The 17,696-nt window shown below is 37.3% G+C and overlaps 1 protein-coding gene across 1 annotated transcript in view; it reads right to left on the bottom strand.

The window, feature by feature from the left end:
- Window positions 1-6,549, bottom strand: part of ghrhrl (growth hormone releasing hormone receptor, like) — a 47,169-nt gene extending 40,620 nt beyond the window's left edge. The window contains exon 1 of the mRNA XM_017711488.2: window positions 6,500-6,549. Within this exon, the coding sequence (XP_017566977.1) occupies window positions 6,500-6,541 (42 nt within the window). The 5' untranslated portion in view covers window positions 6,542-6,549. The remainder of the gene's footprint in view (window positions 1-6,499) is intronic.
- Between the last annotated feature and the right edge of the window lie 11,147 nt (window positions 6,550-17,696).

Raw genomic sequence — 17,696 nt, 5'->3', positions numbered from 1 at the left:
TGACCCATTTCTATGAAACATGCCACGGAGACCATTTTTCATTATTCTGCAAAACGTTTCTGAGCATGCACCAGGGTGTTTTTTTGCATCTCTTTCTCATCAGCGGGAGATTGAAAGTCTCCTGTCCAGTGAGAACAAGCTGCTGAAATGCAACAAAATGCTCAAACACGGAAGATGAAAAGACGGAGCTGTCTGAAAATGTGAACCAGCCCCACAAAAGATATTATTTCCCCCCCTCTCACCTCTCTAATCACAGCACTCAGCTCTAATGGGGGGGAGAATTGAAAGACGGGATGGGGGGTAGGGGGGCAAAATGAGAGCGAGAAAAGAGAGGGAGAACAAGCAAACCAGTGATACAGAGAGAAAAATAGAGCAGAGAAATTGGATAAAGTAAGTCACGTTCATGGTTTTCGGTGAACTTAGAGATGCATCTGCGCAATATGCAGCCACCTGGTCCGCTCACACCTGCAGCTTAGGAGATATTCAACTTCCTTTTACATGAGGGGAGAGAGCTCCATTAACTGATCCCTATCCTGAAAGAGGGTCACTGTGGGTTCATTTCACAGATGGTGTGTAAGGTCATCATTTCTCATTCTTTATATCATTGAACAGTTTCTGTACGGTTGCCAAAGCAATATGTTCATAGGGCCAACCCTAATAAGACAACCACAAATGGATGTTCAGGGAATGAAAATTTCCAGGCAGTTTCTGAGGCCTGTAATTTGAGCTTTAGACAAAGTGGGGAACAATTTACAAGAAAAAAAATGACTAAAAGAACATACTCTTTAAATGTTCATAATAATTACTTTACACATTACACATTTTGTTCATTTATTTGACAACAACTACAATGTACATCAAAATATTATAATCTGGACATCAAAAGATATTTTTAGATGCCTTATTCACCTTTTAATGGTAATCATTTTGCTAAATTATAACTAACATGATGTAATTATCTATTTACAGTAATTTCTCACTAAGCCATCTGTCTCAAAATTTTATCAGCATTCTTTAAATATGAGGCGTTAGAAGATGTTATAAGTGCTACATACCTCATTCATTATAGAATCATCTACATGTTCTATGTACAGAAATACAGCTTTGGGATTAAACATGCACAACACAACACATGGTCACTAATTCAAGGATATGGAAAGAAATCAGATGGAAAAATTTGACTTACTATTTCATAACACCTGAAATTAGCAGTAAAAAAAAAACTGAAACAACCACCATGCTGAAGGATGAGTAGGAGTAAGGAGGCCAATCATATACACATCTTTTGGAACATTTTGGAGAAAATGTATATGATGTGGTTAAAATGTATATGATCTGGGCTATTCAGTTCCCAAAGAATGTAAAGGTGTTTACTTTGGAAATGAATAACTACGTTATGGATAAAACATTTAACAGGGATATTTCTGATAGCCAGCAAAAAAAGCATGAAATTGATATAAGATTGAACCTCCTTCTATAGAACAGTGGGCAGAAACTATAAGACAAATGTATAGAAAAAAATCTGTGACCAGAAAAAATCCTGCTAATCTTTTTTTATGTTGTGACATTCTCTTATCGTATCTACCAACGTATATTTCTAAGATGTCTCAATAAACATCTGTTAAAAATAAAAAAGTCCTGATAATTATTTTATTATTTTATTTGTCAGTGATCTAATAACACTACAATTGCCACTACATTGTAATTTAACCAGTGTTATCCTATCAGCTTTTATTCTGCACTTTGGGTGATGATGGGCCGGTCCGGGTCAATTTCGGACACAACTTAGTTGGACTTTCACTCAAGTGGATTCTCTTATATCTAACTTCCTTGGAAATATCTCCTGGAAAATGAATAACTTGTTTTTATGGGCTATTTTGACTGGTAAATTCTTCATAATTTATAGCTTCCTACAGGCTACATTCTTTTTGAACCTTTTGTTACATCTTGTCATTTGGATGCACTGCACTTCATACAGTAGGTAATAGGCATGGATGATTAGGCCCTAGAAGCTTTTGTGATGTACCACCTGCATTTTATTATGCTGACAGCTTGGTACATTAACATTCCAAACAGTTCTTTGCAGAGGTCAATAGTTTAAACTGGGTAATATGACATATGATGTAATTGAGGACAGATGTATCTGGTTTATGCGTGTGAGATGTAGACAGAGGCAATCATTTTAAGCTCCACGGTGTCATCATAAGGTAGATTACATTGTCAGGCTAACTCATTTTGCTGTTAAGGAGACAGAAAGTAACAGACGAGCCATGATCACTACCCCAGGGATGGTTATATATTCTGAAACTGGGCCAGAACTTTATTACCCTCTCTCAAGCTCTACTTAAAATGCAATACATTTCTTAGCATTTGATTACACACCCAGGCTAGAAAATTCCTGTCTAACAGATACAGGCTTTATTGTTACTTTGTTAAGATACACAGATGTATCTGCATTTCTGTTTTTATATGCTCATTAGTGTCAATTTAACACTCAGAAAGCTAAACATGTTCAATAAAATGATATACAATGTTGCAGACTGACCATTTAAAGCAACTAAAAGTAATTGGCCAGCTGGATCTTAGCTAGCTATGAGTCACTACATCAATAGTTCATGCTAACAAAAGTTAACAAAACAGCTAAAAGCTGTAAAATTTTAGATGAGCAGTAATAGTTGACCAGATTAAAAAAAAAAGTTCAATACTGTAAAAAAGCAGCATGAACAGCGCTATCATCACCCACACTTAGACATCGAGGCTTACTGCTATAAAAGGTAGGACTTTGGTTAATTAGCTTTTACCCACTGTGGTATCCAGTTAGTTGTTATAGTAGCTAACATTAGCTAGTTAATGTGAGGTATGCAAATATGTGTTATGTTTAATCTTCAAAAAATGTTTTTTCCCCTCAGATTAATGTAATTGGTGGCAATTGTTTTAATGACTTGGCTATAATGAAATTGACTAGTTGGCGTTCATTATTCTTACTACGGCAACGATTCTGGGCCTTAATGTCTGCTACCTGACCCCTCAATATGTAACCAGCACCCTCTGAAATGAAATTCTGGCTATGCCACTAAAACAAAAAGAAAACAAAAGCAAAATGCACTGGACACACACTCCTTAATATTACGGTCATATCTATCAAAAACAGCTGTTTGCATAGGGAAGAGGACCACTCAAACACTCCAGTACTAAAGGAACAGACTCAGAAACAGAGCAGGATGGAAGCACAAATGTGTCAAAGACAGAAAAAAAATGACCAGGATGACCTTATAAGTAGATACAAACTACATGGGCAGAAACGCCACGTTGCTAAAAAATACCATTAAAAGTCTGTAGGAGAGATGAGTTGAGATGAACCTGCACCAGAGTGATGAAAATGTGGAGAAAACGAGCAACTATCACCATCTCATCTGTGAAAAACTGTGCCACAGGCATCTGTTTCTGCCAGTGGAACTAGATCACTTGTCTTTATTGACAATGTGACAACCAGCAGCAGCAGCAACAGCAGAATGAATTCTGAAGGGACAAGCAGCAATTGTTCAGAACCAATCAAGTGCCTCAAAACTCAGCGGACAACGTTCAGTACAAGAATCATCCCAAAGATACTGCTAAAGTAACAGGTTTTGAGGGCCAAAATGTGAAATGTTCTTGACTGGCCAAGTCAACCACCCAGCCTGAACCCCAACATTTCACTTACTGAAGAGAGAACTGAAGGTAATAAGGCTCCTGAAAAAGATAGGGACTGAAAATAGCTTCATTACATGCCTGGCAGAGTATCACCAGGGAAGATACTCACCATCTGAGGTCTGAGATCAGAACGTTCAGGCAGTCAACAATCACAAAAGATCCGTCAAGCACAAAATGTGACATTTTTAGCTGATAATGTTAATTTGCCCCATTCCTTATTGTCCCCTGAAACTGTGTAGAAGGGCTGTCATCTTCACATAGTTAATCCAATATGAAAGTAAATATGCTCAATTTAAAGCTGCCGTTCTTTAACTTCATTGTCATTGTGTCAATTTCAGAGACAAAAGAACAAAAACTGTGTCAATTACAGTATACATATTAGACAGATAGACAGACAGATAGTTAATCAGATAAAGTCAGTGGCATACAGTGACTACTAGCATTGCAGGTGGGGAACTCACATTGGAGCCTGTAGAACAGAGGGACCTGTGGCACTGGGCCCCTGGACATCTTTCTGTTGTTATTTATGCAATTTTACACACATAATCTGTTAATAGCTATGATAACTTGAAAGGCCAACATCTTATATATTTCTTGGATGTTTTTTTTCACTGCTGAGACCCACTTATTATGTTTTTGTGGTTTTTTGAACACATGACCATCCCCAACCTCTGTATGGCTTAGAATTGAACAGGCTGTTACTGTTACTTTGTCTTTAGGACTGCTTGTCTAAGAATGTTCCCTAGCCTTATGAGCCAGGGCCACCACATACTCCATGGTCATTTTTCATCACACCTTATTGACCAGACCAACTAATGCATCCAACTAATCCAATTAATTCGAAATAAAGCTTTCACGTTGTTATTTATCATTATCTTAATGGAAAGTGAAAACCACGCAGAGAAGATGGAGGTGAAAATAGAGTAACCGCGTGGCAGCTCACTCAGGCAAAAAAAAAAAAAAAAAAAAAGATGCTGGCATGCCCATGCTTGAGTTTAAACAATTAGTTCAGCAACCCTTTGCCCACTTCAAATGAATGCATGCAGTGGATATTAATTAGCAGGCTAGACCACAAATTGGCTTGTCCCAGTTGGGTATGCTTGGATACTAACACACAGTGTCTTTAGTGTGTGGTAATTAGACATTTCAATTAGTCTTAAGCAGACTTATTTTGCTTTTCTAATGCGCATAGATCGGTTGATAATATAATCATAATTTCATCAAAATTCTATGTATAGTACTGTGCAAAAGTATTCAGAGAGAATGATAAAGAAAGATATTTATCTGGGTAGTGAGCAATTGTTCAAAAACACTAATATCTGAATAAATTCAAATAATAAACAAACACAATATTGTGACTATATGTGTGGGAAAGTGTTAGCTTATCCATTTCCAAGCTTCTCATTGAGGAAATCCAGTATTTACAGTAATCATCTAATACCTAATCTGGCTAGTCAATCCTTAATCTTTTACTTTGAAAGGACAAATACTTTATGACACTACATGACCAGGAATTCTTATTTTAGGTTTTATTACCATACATTCCAAATACCAGTTGAAAATGTATTATTTTACAATATTTGTGAATATAGGGTTGTATGTTTTTTATATAAAAAGATGTTTTTTGAGAGAAATTAGATTTTATAGTGCTATGGCATGATTGTGCATTGTTTCCATATGGCAACAATTTACCAAACGCCCCACTTAAAAAAAATAAATATAGATTTTTCAAATATTCCCAATATTTATTTAAATAACAAAAACATGTTCAAACAATTTTATCTCATTTAAGTAATAATTCATGCAATAGAAGATTAAGTCAGGTGTGCTGCTGGTGGAATTGAACAAATTCACATAAATTCATTCAGGAGTGCAGGAATCTATGATCTTCTAACTGCGTTGAAGACATTGAAAACTTATTACAATTATAATATAATATATATAATATAATAAAAATGTTTATTTGCATCTATTCTAATGTTGTATAGTATGTGTACTGGCAAAAATGCACTTACTGGTGAAGGAAACAGTTTAAACAATTTTCTTAGCTGTCTAAGACTTTTGCACCGTACACACTGATCAGCCAATTCATTACAATTATGTCATTTGGCAGACACTCTTATACAGAGCAACTTACAATTTGATCATTTTTACACAGGAAGGTGAAGGTAGTGTTAGGAGTCTTGCCCAAGGACTCTTATTGGTATAGTGTAGGGTGTTTATCCAGATGGGGATTGAACCCCAGTCTATAGTGTAGAAGGCAGAGGTGTTACCCACTACACTACACCAACCACTACCCCCTTTACCCTGTTCTTCAATGTTTGGGATGCCCTCAGAGGATGACCAACAGAAACTGTACAGCAACAGATGAGCTATCGTCTCTGACTTTATATCTACAAGACGTACAGACGTGAACTAGCTGGATAAAATCTGATGTTTGTTAGGTGCTATTTGGAATGCATGTTTATAGTCTAAAACTGATAAAAATGATACAACTCCAAAGTGACAGAGGTCTGGGTAACAGCAAAGCAGTATTTATACTGAACAAATGAAGAAGGATATGTGGAACAGAAGTAGATGTATTTCCCCACTAGCATATTCATTAGTAAAAGAGTTCTAACAGTGATAAAATGATAAAGATGTTTAGAAAGTACAAAAACATCAAAATTATACTTCTAATTATAAGTCTCTGTAACTGAGTAAATTAAACTAGATACTCCCCAACTGTGTTTATAACTTGCAAAAAACGAATAACAGCATGCAGGACAAAGTAAAAGGGCAGCGGAAGGATTTCAGTGTCAGTACTCACTGTGGTGAAGGATGTTAGTATCCACACGCTGATGGATCTCATGCTGCTGCTTGTCTCAACCACTGCTCTACCGATGCAGTCCGCCACGCACTCAGAGAAGAACAAGCCCTGCCTCATGCGCTAGTATTGGCCAGTAGTGTCTCCGCCCCTCCTGCACAAAGCATAGGGTTGTATATTCAACATGACGTTCTCCATTTTCCTTTTTTAAACTATACATATCACTCACAATGTCAAATTACAGCAATAAACTCTGCATGGGGGGGTGGGTAATTTTCTGTTAATGAATGTGTTGAAAAAATGCTCATTAGAAAACACAAGTTCTTGTGGGTAAAGTTAAAAAAATACCATTAAATAAAATAATTGATGAACTTTTATTTTTCTATTTATTTATTTTCCAAAGTTAATTTCCTATATCAGCTTTAAGCTAGCTCCTGATTGATTCAGTAATTATTTGATCAAGCTGTTTATTTTTCTAGAGTAGCCACAAAAAGTATTCAGACACTTTTACCATGTAACGAGGAGGCGGACGCACACGCTGAGATAAGCGAGATTTATTAGGGGCAAATCCAGGGTCGTAGTCAGAACATTCCAGGGTCAGAGAGCCGACACGTACAGACTTAGGGTAAGACATCTCAAGAATCAACACAAACGAAGACCAGGTACAAAGACACGATACAAAGGTACAAAGACTGCCCAACGCAAAGGGCAAACACAGGGCTTAAATACACGTAACAATGAGGGACAGGTGAATACAATCAGGGGCGGAGTTACAAAACCAAAACATGAGCACATGGACAGGACTGGGAGGAGCCAACCATGACATACCACTTGTAGAAATTTTGGTTAACGTTTGTAGGTTGCTTTATAAAATGTTAAATAAAATGATGTTTGATTGTTTCAGAGAAAAACACTTTCATTACAACACCAAACTTATTGTTGGCTCTTTGTGTGGAGAAAGCCTGGATAAGAATTGTTACCAGACTGCGCTACACTATTAAAAATGAACGTACTATGCAGGTACATAATTAATTCATCAAGATACAAAAAATTTAAGTGTACCCTCAAAGGTACAACAGTGGTTTTAAGGTCCAGTGGTGTACCTTCCATGAGTTTTTCCTAGTGGAAAAGTAGATATTTGTACCTTTTCATAACCAAATGTTTTAAATCAGAACATTAAAATAAAAAACCTGTAGATGAGACAGGGCAACGAAAATATAATTTCAATGGATTCTGGTACAATTATGTTCCCTAACTAAAGGTACCGGGATGCACCCCTGAGGGTACCACCACAGCGACAAGAGGGGTCCTGCCCCAGTAACAGTGTCATACCTTTTTTCTGAGATTGTAAGGCTCCTGTAAAACACAGAGGTGTCGAAGTCTAAGGTTGTTTTTATTACACTGGTGTCAGTGAGAGCATGTTCATTGATGGGACCATGAACTAATAAAAGACACTCTGGATGCAAGCATGTACACACCAGTCGCATTTTAAGGGAATACTTTTTGAATGGTCTGTTAAAATAAATGCCACATGGTTTGACATTGTTTTCTTAATACTATTCATTTTTTAATATGCACAAATGTCCAAACACTTTTCTGGAATCCATCAGTGAATCAATCAGCCTGTCCATCTAAGTGCACAACAGTAAGTATATCTGCATTTCTCATTCTGTGTGTAGCCTAATAGTAGCAGGTGTGTCCAAACCAGCCCTTAGTGCAGCAGTTTGATCATTTCCTTGCTCAGAAACACTTCAGTTAATGAGCAGGTTTAGTAGGTGTGTATAACCAGTGAACTCACCAAACTATCCAGGACCCAGGTTGGGAGTCAAACCATATCAAATCAGGGATGTGAGGGAATTCTTAGGTCTGATTGCCCCCCTCCCACTGGAATACATAAGTACAAGTGACTGCACCACTGGCAGTACTGTGGCAGAAGGAGCCTGAGTCAAATTGGTGATAGGCTTGCAGTTGCAGTGCTGCCATCACGAAGCACTGAGCTAAACGGCAGATCTGAAGGCGGTCCCAAGCTGTGTGCAGTGCATAAAAAGGCGCTGAAAGAAGAATAAAATCAGAGCAATCAGTAAACAGCAGTAGGTGAAGTGATCAGTACAGGAGGAGAGGAGATAAGAGAGGAGTTGGTTGAGAAAAATTAGGCCTGTGTACCTGTTTTCACCCACATTCTGGTTGATGGACACACGTAGGTCTAATTTTAGAAAAACTTAACATAGACATCAGGATTAGACGGTTAGGAAAGGATCCACTTCAACCCTCATTATGAGTGATCCAATCTAACGCAGGGTCATTTGATTCTGAAAAACAAGAACTATAGTGGGTAGCATAGACATGATTAGATGTAGGATGCTTTAATGAAAGATGAGTGCTTTTAAACATACTCAATTTCTAGATACTTACCACACACACAGGCACAAATGCATGCTCCCAATCACAGATCACACTTTATGACAGATAACAGAGACAGAATAAGACATTTCATTACATTTTTCAAAATGTACATGTTTATAAAAGAACATGACAGGCACTGCATAGATTCCTATATTAGTAACCTCTGACTTATTCAACAAGTCAGAAAAGTCTTACTGCATTCTGTCTTAAAATATTTCTCATTACTGATTTTAACTGAACAAAGTGCAGTGCTTGATCAAAAAATAAGACGAATTGCACATAATCATGTCCGCCCATGATTCAAAAACAAAGCAGAGGCATGTTCTGCTGATTGCATGAACATACTTGTCTAAAAGCAGCAGCATTCAATTTAGCTGTTTTGTGTTATCACTGCGTAAAGAGCAATCATTCAGGCCTGAATTGGCAAAGAGTAAATGGCATGGGTTATTCTGTGTCCTAGTGTCTTTTTTTATATAATGGACACCCAGAGGAAAAAAATAGTTATAGTTGAAACTAAAAGCTACAGAGCTAAGTATCCAAACTTGATGCAGTTCAGTGCAACAAACAAATAAGAAGTAGGACAAAAGTGTTAAATACAACTGAAATCCAATATAGAATAATAATGAAAGTATAAGCAGGACCATGCTAGACTCCAGTAAACTCCAGTATTAGTCAACAATTTCCCAGAGACAGAGAAATGATTTACTACCTCAGTATTTTATAATCAACAAAACATCAAATTTGAATGCAACATGTGTCTCATTTACTTCCTCCTCTATCTAAAGGACAATTAGTAGGAGGAAAGACATTTTGCTTGTTTTCAGTAAATTAGCACTGTTGAGTGTAGGCTTGGAACATTATGCTCATTTTTAGTGAAATATCGTTCTGGAAGGCCACTTGACGCTGATGCGTTTTTGTCAGTTATGCCTGATTAAATTCACAGCAGGACAGCTATGAATGAGGTACTTGGTAAGTCCCTGCTGTGCTGAACTCTCATACTTGACTTCATCTATTATCCTTTGTGCTGTATCTCTGACTGTGATAGTGTTCATACCTAAAAAAAGCCAGGGCCATCTCATCTCAACTCCTTTGAGTTTCATCAGAGGAAAAAGCAGTTTTATTTCACATATGAAATACATGCACAGTTACATGCAGATTAAAAAGACTGACAAACTGTATACAAACGTTTGGTTAAAGTGTATTTTATAGAGGTTCTATTGAAATGTGCGTTTGCAATGCCTGATAAATAATCAGCATTCTGTAGTGTTCCTTTGAATATAAAACCACTTCTGAGATATATGAAAACAGGAAGAAGACGAAAGAAAAATGTTTTTGAATAATGTCATTAATGTAGTCCAATAACACCCAGACAGCCATTACAGAGAATATATATGGCTGTTCTTAATGCAGATTTTGATTGCCATTTAATGCATTTGCGTTTTCTCTCAGGTAGTCATGCCCTTTGTGTTTTTAGCATAAAATCTTTCTTAAAATTCCCATGTCCTTGGGAAACATACCTGCAAAAGGAGTTGTAAATGAGTGAGTGGATGCCAGGGTTCCTGGTTTTCACTTGACCCTGAATGGTTGAATGATCTCTTTGTTTATGTAACAGCAAGTCAGAACCTAAAGCATAGAATGAACACCCAGCATTCACTGCCATCTGTAATGGAAAATCACCAGGGAGGGTTCTTTAAGTTCCAATCAGATATATGTTAATCAGACTTCCAGAGCACTGTGGTATCATGTTGCAATATGATAACTATGAATAGTAACATGATTTATTTTTATGATGTGCACTATTATATCTATTGTCCCGTGAGCCGAATTCTGCAGGAACGCTGAATCGGACCCAGATAGCATGCAGATGTGGGCCACTGGCAAAGATATGGCACTGGCTAGCTATATGTGAGCCAAAGAGGCCCATATATTAAAATGTTGTATGGCCCACATGTCTCAAAACAGATCTGGGCCACTTCTGGCAAACACTGCCTGTGCTGAAATGACATGACAATCATTTATATTTTAAACAGGGATTAAAAGGAGAGTATAGTTTACATTCAGATATTGGCCATATATGATACAGTACACTGTAAAAAATCCAACCTAAATGTTTTAGATTTTGTGACATTTTATTTATTATTTCAACAAAGAGAAATGCCAGGTTAAAATGCTAATTTTAGTCAATTCAACACAATCTGCCTCAGTATTAGGACCACTACTACATGTCCTAGTTTGCAGTTTAATTCAGCTTTAATTTACAGTGATTTGTGGCTGTTAAGAATTTTGTGTTCTAAACAACATAACTGATCTGAGATTCACTGGATTTAAACTTTTCTGTCAGGCATGTCACTTATTTTAAAATCTTTTTTCATGGTATAGTAAACATTTTTGACATGTAGGCTTGTAAACAGAAGTAAACAGTAGTGCAAAGGGCTAAGCATTAGCTCGTTTACCAGGAAATTGTGTTCAAATCCCATCAACACCATAGCCATTTGCAGCTAGTAGTCCAGGAGTGTTAAACACCACCTCCCCTTAAGCTCCATGGCACTGTACAGCATTCCCACCCAACAGGGCAGTTTTTGTAATGACCTGGTTCTTGTACTAATTGTTTTAAGTGGTAGGTCAATTATGGCAGTGGTGGTTTTTAGGTGGCTGAGATGGGGTCCTGTAATGGCAGCAAACAGGTTGGGTCATATCAAATGTGCGATCTGGGGATTTTATTATTTTATTTTCTCTTGACTAACTTGGTTATCATTTAAGGGAACCAACTGGTATTTACAATGGCAACTTTACAGGAGATGGCAAAAATTGCTCTTCACTTTCAAGTATTTCTATTGGCCCATTCATGATTTTCTACATGGTGTAAAAAGGGGGCTGCTTTGAAAAATGGAGATAATTGGGTTTTTTTTTTGGACAGCAACAATATATAGACTCTCTAAATATATTCCAAATTGTGGAATTGCTTATTACTGAATCATTCTTTCTGGAAGATGATGAACAGCAGTCAGAGTGTGAGTCAGTTGTGTGTGAGAGTGCCAGTCACTTTGTCCTGCTCCACAGGCGTGTTAATTGATTCTCTATATATCAAACTAAAGGAGACACTCCTTGGCCTAGAGTAGAAGACCCAGCCGACAGTGGGGTTGCAGTCGCCAATGGTAATGAAAAAGATGCTTTAGTCTGACTTGAAAATAGCTCACATGAATTTTTGACAAACTGGGGGATGATGATAGCATCACTTACTAAAACAACACCAGTTACACAGTTACCATGGTTAGAACCTTCACCACAGCACCACTAGAGACAGAAGCAGTTATTATATGTGTATCTAAAGTGAGGCATATATGATTTGGAAAAATTCTTTTGTTAGAGCAACAGGAGAACGACTGGTGATACTGCACCTCACACACACACACACACACACACACACACACACACACACACACACACACACACACACACACACACATATATATATATATATATATACACACACACACACACACACAGTATATCTCTGTTGTCAGAACAAAACATTGTATCTCCAAAATGATAACTTTACAGAAGAAGGAAGAAACATACTTTACTTATAATATAATTCATTGGAACCACACATTTTCCAAGCCATTTCTTTTGGTCCATTCATCATAAAATTTACACACAATGTAAGAGACAACAGGTACTTTCAAACCATGTCAAAAACTGAAAATTGACAAAAACGTAGATATGAGGTTTTGTTCTGACAACAGCCAAATATATAGCTAATACTAACAGCGTAAATAGCTTAATATTAACCAAATTCCTGCAGTATCTGATGGTTGTAGATAAAAGATCAAGTGCAAGAGATTAGCATGCGAGACAAATGACCGGTTCAATTCCAAAATGAATGAAACAAGTGTAGACGATAAAAAGATGAAGCAAAAAGAGTTGCAAACATATACCTGCAAATGTAAATCTCTCGAAAATGTGGATGGTAAGAATGTGATTATTTAGTCTTTACGTAGAGTGATATGAAGCAGAGATTTAGATAGATAATTGTGAAATCATCATTATGGTTAGGTAGTATGATGACTATGTAATGATGCATGCGGCATAATATTGTAAAATAATGACAATATTTCAAAATTATGAATGGTAAATTTCTATTCCACGACTGAACAGACAAATAAACACATTCTACCCACTTGTATTAAAGGGGGCTCACTGGCGGGTGGTGCGGGAGCTAAGTGATAGGTGGCACTAACAGAAAAAATGAGAAATCCAGGAAAAAACTCAAAGACAAAGATCTACACGTATCAGAACCGCACATTCTCTGCACACACACCACAGAACACATTTGTTTTCAGCTTTAACTGTAAAATAGTAACTTGGCTCTGCGCTATCCTTTAAATGGGTGTCTTTTTCATCACAACTGAGCCTGTTCTGTTGTGCAGCATGTTTGGCATGTTAGCTAAGCTCTAAACAACACAGAACAGACAGGCTTACTGTCACTCTACTTTTGCTCTCTCAAACATTATCACCTAAATTTGTGTCAACAGAGACCCAATTTTCAGAATCAAACCTCTGTGATGCGTGGCACTGTTTGGGTCTGTAGCTTGCTTGTAAAGGGAACGTTAATGTAGCTGTTCAGGCTACAGCTCCAAACACTGTTAGCAACACTGTTTAACATATATCACTCGTTCGATGGCTTGACATTATTTGAATGTGAAGTGAACACATTTTTTTGATTTTGATAAAGTGCTGCAAATGACCCTGGTAAAATGTTGAGAAAATATGAAAAAAAAAAAATGATCAAGACTACTCAACATTTTTATTTGTTCGGTTTAATCAACCGAATAATCTCTTATGCTGGCTGCATGCAACGTTTACGTTTAATTCACGACAAATAGTATAGCAAAAATCCCCAACCTTACTTAGCACATTACTAACTGCCGTGGTAATCATGGCATAAACAGAGTTACGATTATCAAAACTTGGAAGATTCACAACCATTCAGGATACACTAACTTCAAATGAAATGAACTGGCCTCACTTCCACAATGAAATCTAGAGTTTAGCTCAAAGGTGGCAAAGAAGCCCTTTTACGTTTTTGGAACACTGCATTTTTATTCATTTTCACTCAAAGGCTGGCATCAGATTCTCTTCTCAGGCATGATGTGCCATAAAGCCTGCAAGTGCAATGAATTTAACAAAGTGCAGACGATAACTGCAAATGGAACTCAAGCACAGGCTTGTGAACCAAGAAATTTAAGTCTGAAATGTGAGTCTGAAGTCTGCCAGATAATGGATTGTGCATATGCTGTGCATATTCTCATATTATTTCTCCTGATTTGTGGAGGTTCTTTTCAGCACCGTGAATCATTAGGAGTAGCTCCTCTTGTTCCTCAGCAGCCATTTAAACTTGCTCACACACACAAACAAACACACACACACACACACACACCCAAACACGCCAAAAGAAAGCAGGAGCTGTCCTCTGCAGGACTGAATGTGCCAAATCAACATCAGCTAATCCATTTTATCCTAATGTGAAGTAATGCTTGTACAAACTCTGTTACATTTTGTCTAATGATATATTACAACTGAATCTGTGTCTTTTCACCGCTGTTAACTAACACGCATCATGTTTCAGCAAACAACCAACAGATGCAAATATTGCTGCTTATTCCTATGAAGCACCTAATCAGGGGAAACACACTTAGCAGGGTTTGTTTGTGTGGGGAAATGACATCTAGGCCATGGAGAAACAAAGGACAGAAACCGACTGTTAAGCTATTACCACTCAGTACAAGAAGAGACTGAACTCAGAGAGACCATCTCCCCCACCATCAGCCCTAACAGCGCTTCTTTCCTGCTTCTAAAATTATGTGCAATTTCCCAGTGGAAAGGCACCATCACAGTCCTGAGGCATGGTTTAGGCTCACAGGATAAATGTTGCTAAATCAGATTGGATCATTTGTGCACATATGGCGTGTATTTTGTGTAGTGTTTGTGTATGTATTAAGGATGATTTGCCATGTCTGTGTGTGTGTATTCTGGGAGATGCGCAGGGTTTTTCGAGGAACTATCTGGTGTCCTCTCTGTTCCAGATGGTACAGATTTGTATGGATTTTATGGTGTAAAAGAAGTAGAGAATAAAGAAATTACAAGACATAGTATATAAAGTGCGTCCATTACAGTTTGAGAAGTAATTAATAACTTTACATTTTTTTTCATAACTCCGTCACTAATAACATGCTAGGGTCATTCTACAGAAGTGCCCACTTTTCTATCTCTTGATAGGTGTCACTGGTGTTACCAATCCTCAATGGTGTTACACATAAGGTAACACCAGAGACATCAACACCAATGACATTTTTCATGAAAAATGCATTTTAGTAAATGATGCCACAGAGCGTCAAACCACATGGAATATCCACTAAAATAGGTCATTTATTCAAATTGTTTTCAATTTTTTCACTATTATGTAAGAATAAAGCAGGTCATACCAGTGATGTCGACTAAAAGCTTCATATGAAGCTTCATATGCAACTCATCCAGAACGTGGCAGCACGACTCGTCTTCAATCTGCCCAAGTTTAGCCACGTCACCCCACTGCTGCACTCCCTTCACTGGCTTCCTGTAGCTGCACGCATCAGATTTAAAACCCTAATGCTTGCCTACAAAACCAAAAATGGACCATCCCCTACCTACTTGATGGCAATGGTGAAATCTCGAACTGTACCACGAGCACTTCGAGCTTCAAGTACAGCTCAGCTTGACCCGCCATCCTTCAAGGTGCACAGAAGACAAGCGTCGAGAATGTTCTCTGTACTGGCACCCAGGTGGTGGAATGAACTGCCACTTTTTAAATAGGTAAAAGGAAGTCAAGTCATGTCATCAATGTGATTTTTATTTCAAAATAAGAGATTTTTGTTATGTGACAACAACTTTCACTATTTATTTTATAATATTTGTTTGGCATTTGTTTTCTTTATCTCATTTAATATATATATTCCATGGTCATGTGTTGATTACTGTAGTTATAATTGCAGAAAATTTTTTTTTCCCCCTCAAAATATGACCCTCATATTTTACACATGACTGTGGGGATTTTTTGTGGTGCTTGGAATTCTTTATAACTGATTTAAAAACCAATATTGCTACACTGATGACTCAAGAAGGTGGAATTGTTAAAATAACTTATTGTTTCTTTTAGAATATAATTGGCAACCCCATGTATCGTGGAGCAATGACGCGGACGCACACGCTGAGTAAACATGCACACATGGACAGGACTGGGAGGGGCCGATCGTGACACCCTAACATGTTTTTGAAGCTTAATATATCTGTAAACGCTAGGGGCACAAAAATGGACATTTCTGTAGAATGACCCACCAATAGCAATTTATATATGTACCTTCAACAAATTTTATATTCTGGAAAACAGTGATTGCAAACTTTTCAACAGCACTGTCAGTAAAGTTTACAAAGCCATCATTCTAAAACCCACGTGTCAAACAGAGATCATGCCCACCACACAATCGTATCTGGCCCGCAAAAGTGTTTTAATTTTCTATTAATATTAGCCTGTTTCACACTGCACAGCGTCTAGTTAGTAAATAGGTAGGTTTAAAAAACAAGCTCCTGGAGACATTTAAAATTTTAATATTTCAAGTGTCCGTGTAATATTTTAAGGTCTACTACTATATTTTACTGTTGAAGGTTTATTTTAAATAAACAATGGCCAGTTCGGGTTATAGCACAATATTAATTAAAATTTAAATACAAAGTTTTTTCTCTGGCCTGCAGATTTCATAAGGTTTTAATATGGCCCTTTTATAAAAAATGATATGATCAATGATGGTCATATGATAATGCTTGGTGACTGTAAAGGATTAACTAAACTGTGTTTCTGTATTACAGTTTGTGACTGAGTTGTGTTACCAAGATAATAGAGAACTTACAACTTCAGACAAGACACAGGTCTAGCTCAAATAAGCAAACATTATGGCGATGCCCCCGAAGAATATTATTGCATTAGATGTTACAAGTAAATGCAGTACTTCCATTTCTTATGCTTTAGACTTATACTGGTAAAGATAAAACGTGTCTTTTTAACATTTTGTTCCCTTATTCCCTCGCTAGAATTAGGCCTAGTATTTTGTGTGCATAAACTCACAGGTGTATGGAAGGCCTCTCCTTCTGTGATCCTGTAGTGGTATGAGAGAGACAGCTACTGTCATATGATCTATTCATCTCCTCTTAGCTGTGAGCACTCCATCGTCCTGCTTTGCATTCTCTTCAGTCACTGCATCACATACACACAATGAGGGAGTGAGATGGAAGGAAAGTGAAAAGGGAGGAAGGAAAAAGGAAGACATGCTGAGACAAAAATTATGTCTGTTATCTGTTATTGCCTAGAGTAGTCTAGCTTTTTGCATTAATGTATAATTCTTAGCATGAAAATTTGTTAAAGTCACCAAGTCAATTTTCTTCAACTTTAAGATATATTTATTTATTTGTGAACACAGCTGCTTGGAGCTGCATGAAGAGCTCCGAGTAATTTCTCACACACTGAAACCATATCATTATGCCATAGCAGGTGATGGAAAAAAACTGAATTGTGTTTCGTATTATAACAATCTAAAGCTACAGCATTATCTCAAAATGTTCTGATGCCTCTATGGGGACTCATCTCTAAAAAAGCATTTGGTCTGGAATAAGGCTTAATTCAGGGCTGTGAAGCCATGCCAAACTATCTGAGCCTGTTTACTTGGGCTCTTGACAGAGAATCTTGACAGGCAAAGACAAGCATTGA

This window comes from Pygocentrus nattereri, chromosome 9, assembly GCF_015220715.1.
Source record: "Pygocentrus nattereri isolate fPygNat1 chromosome 9, fPygNat1.pri, whole genome shotgun sequence".
Classification (NCBI taxonomy): domain Eukaryota; kingdom Metazoa; phylum Chordata; class Actinopteri; order Characiformes; family Serrasalmidae; genus Pygocentrus; species Pygocentrus nattereri.
Note: the sequence above shows the minus strand (reverse complement) of the source record. Positions and strands in the feature narration are given on the sequence as shown.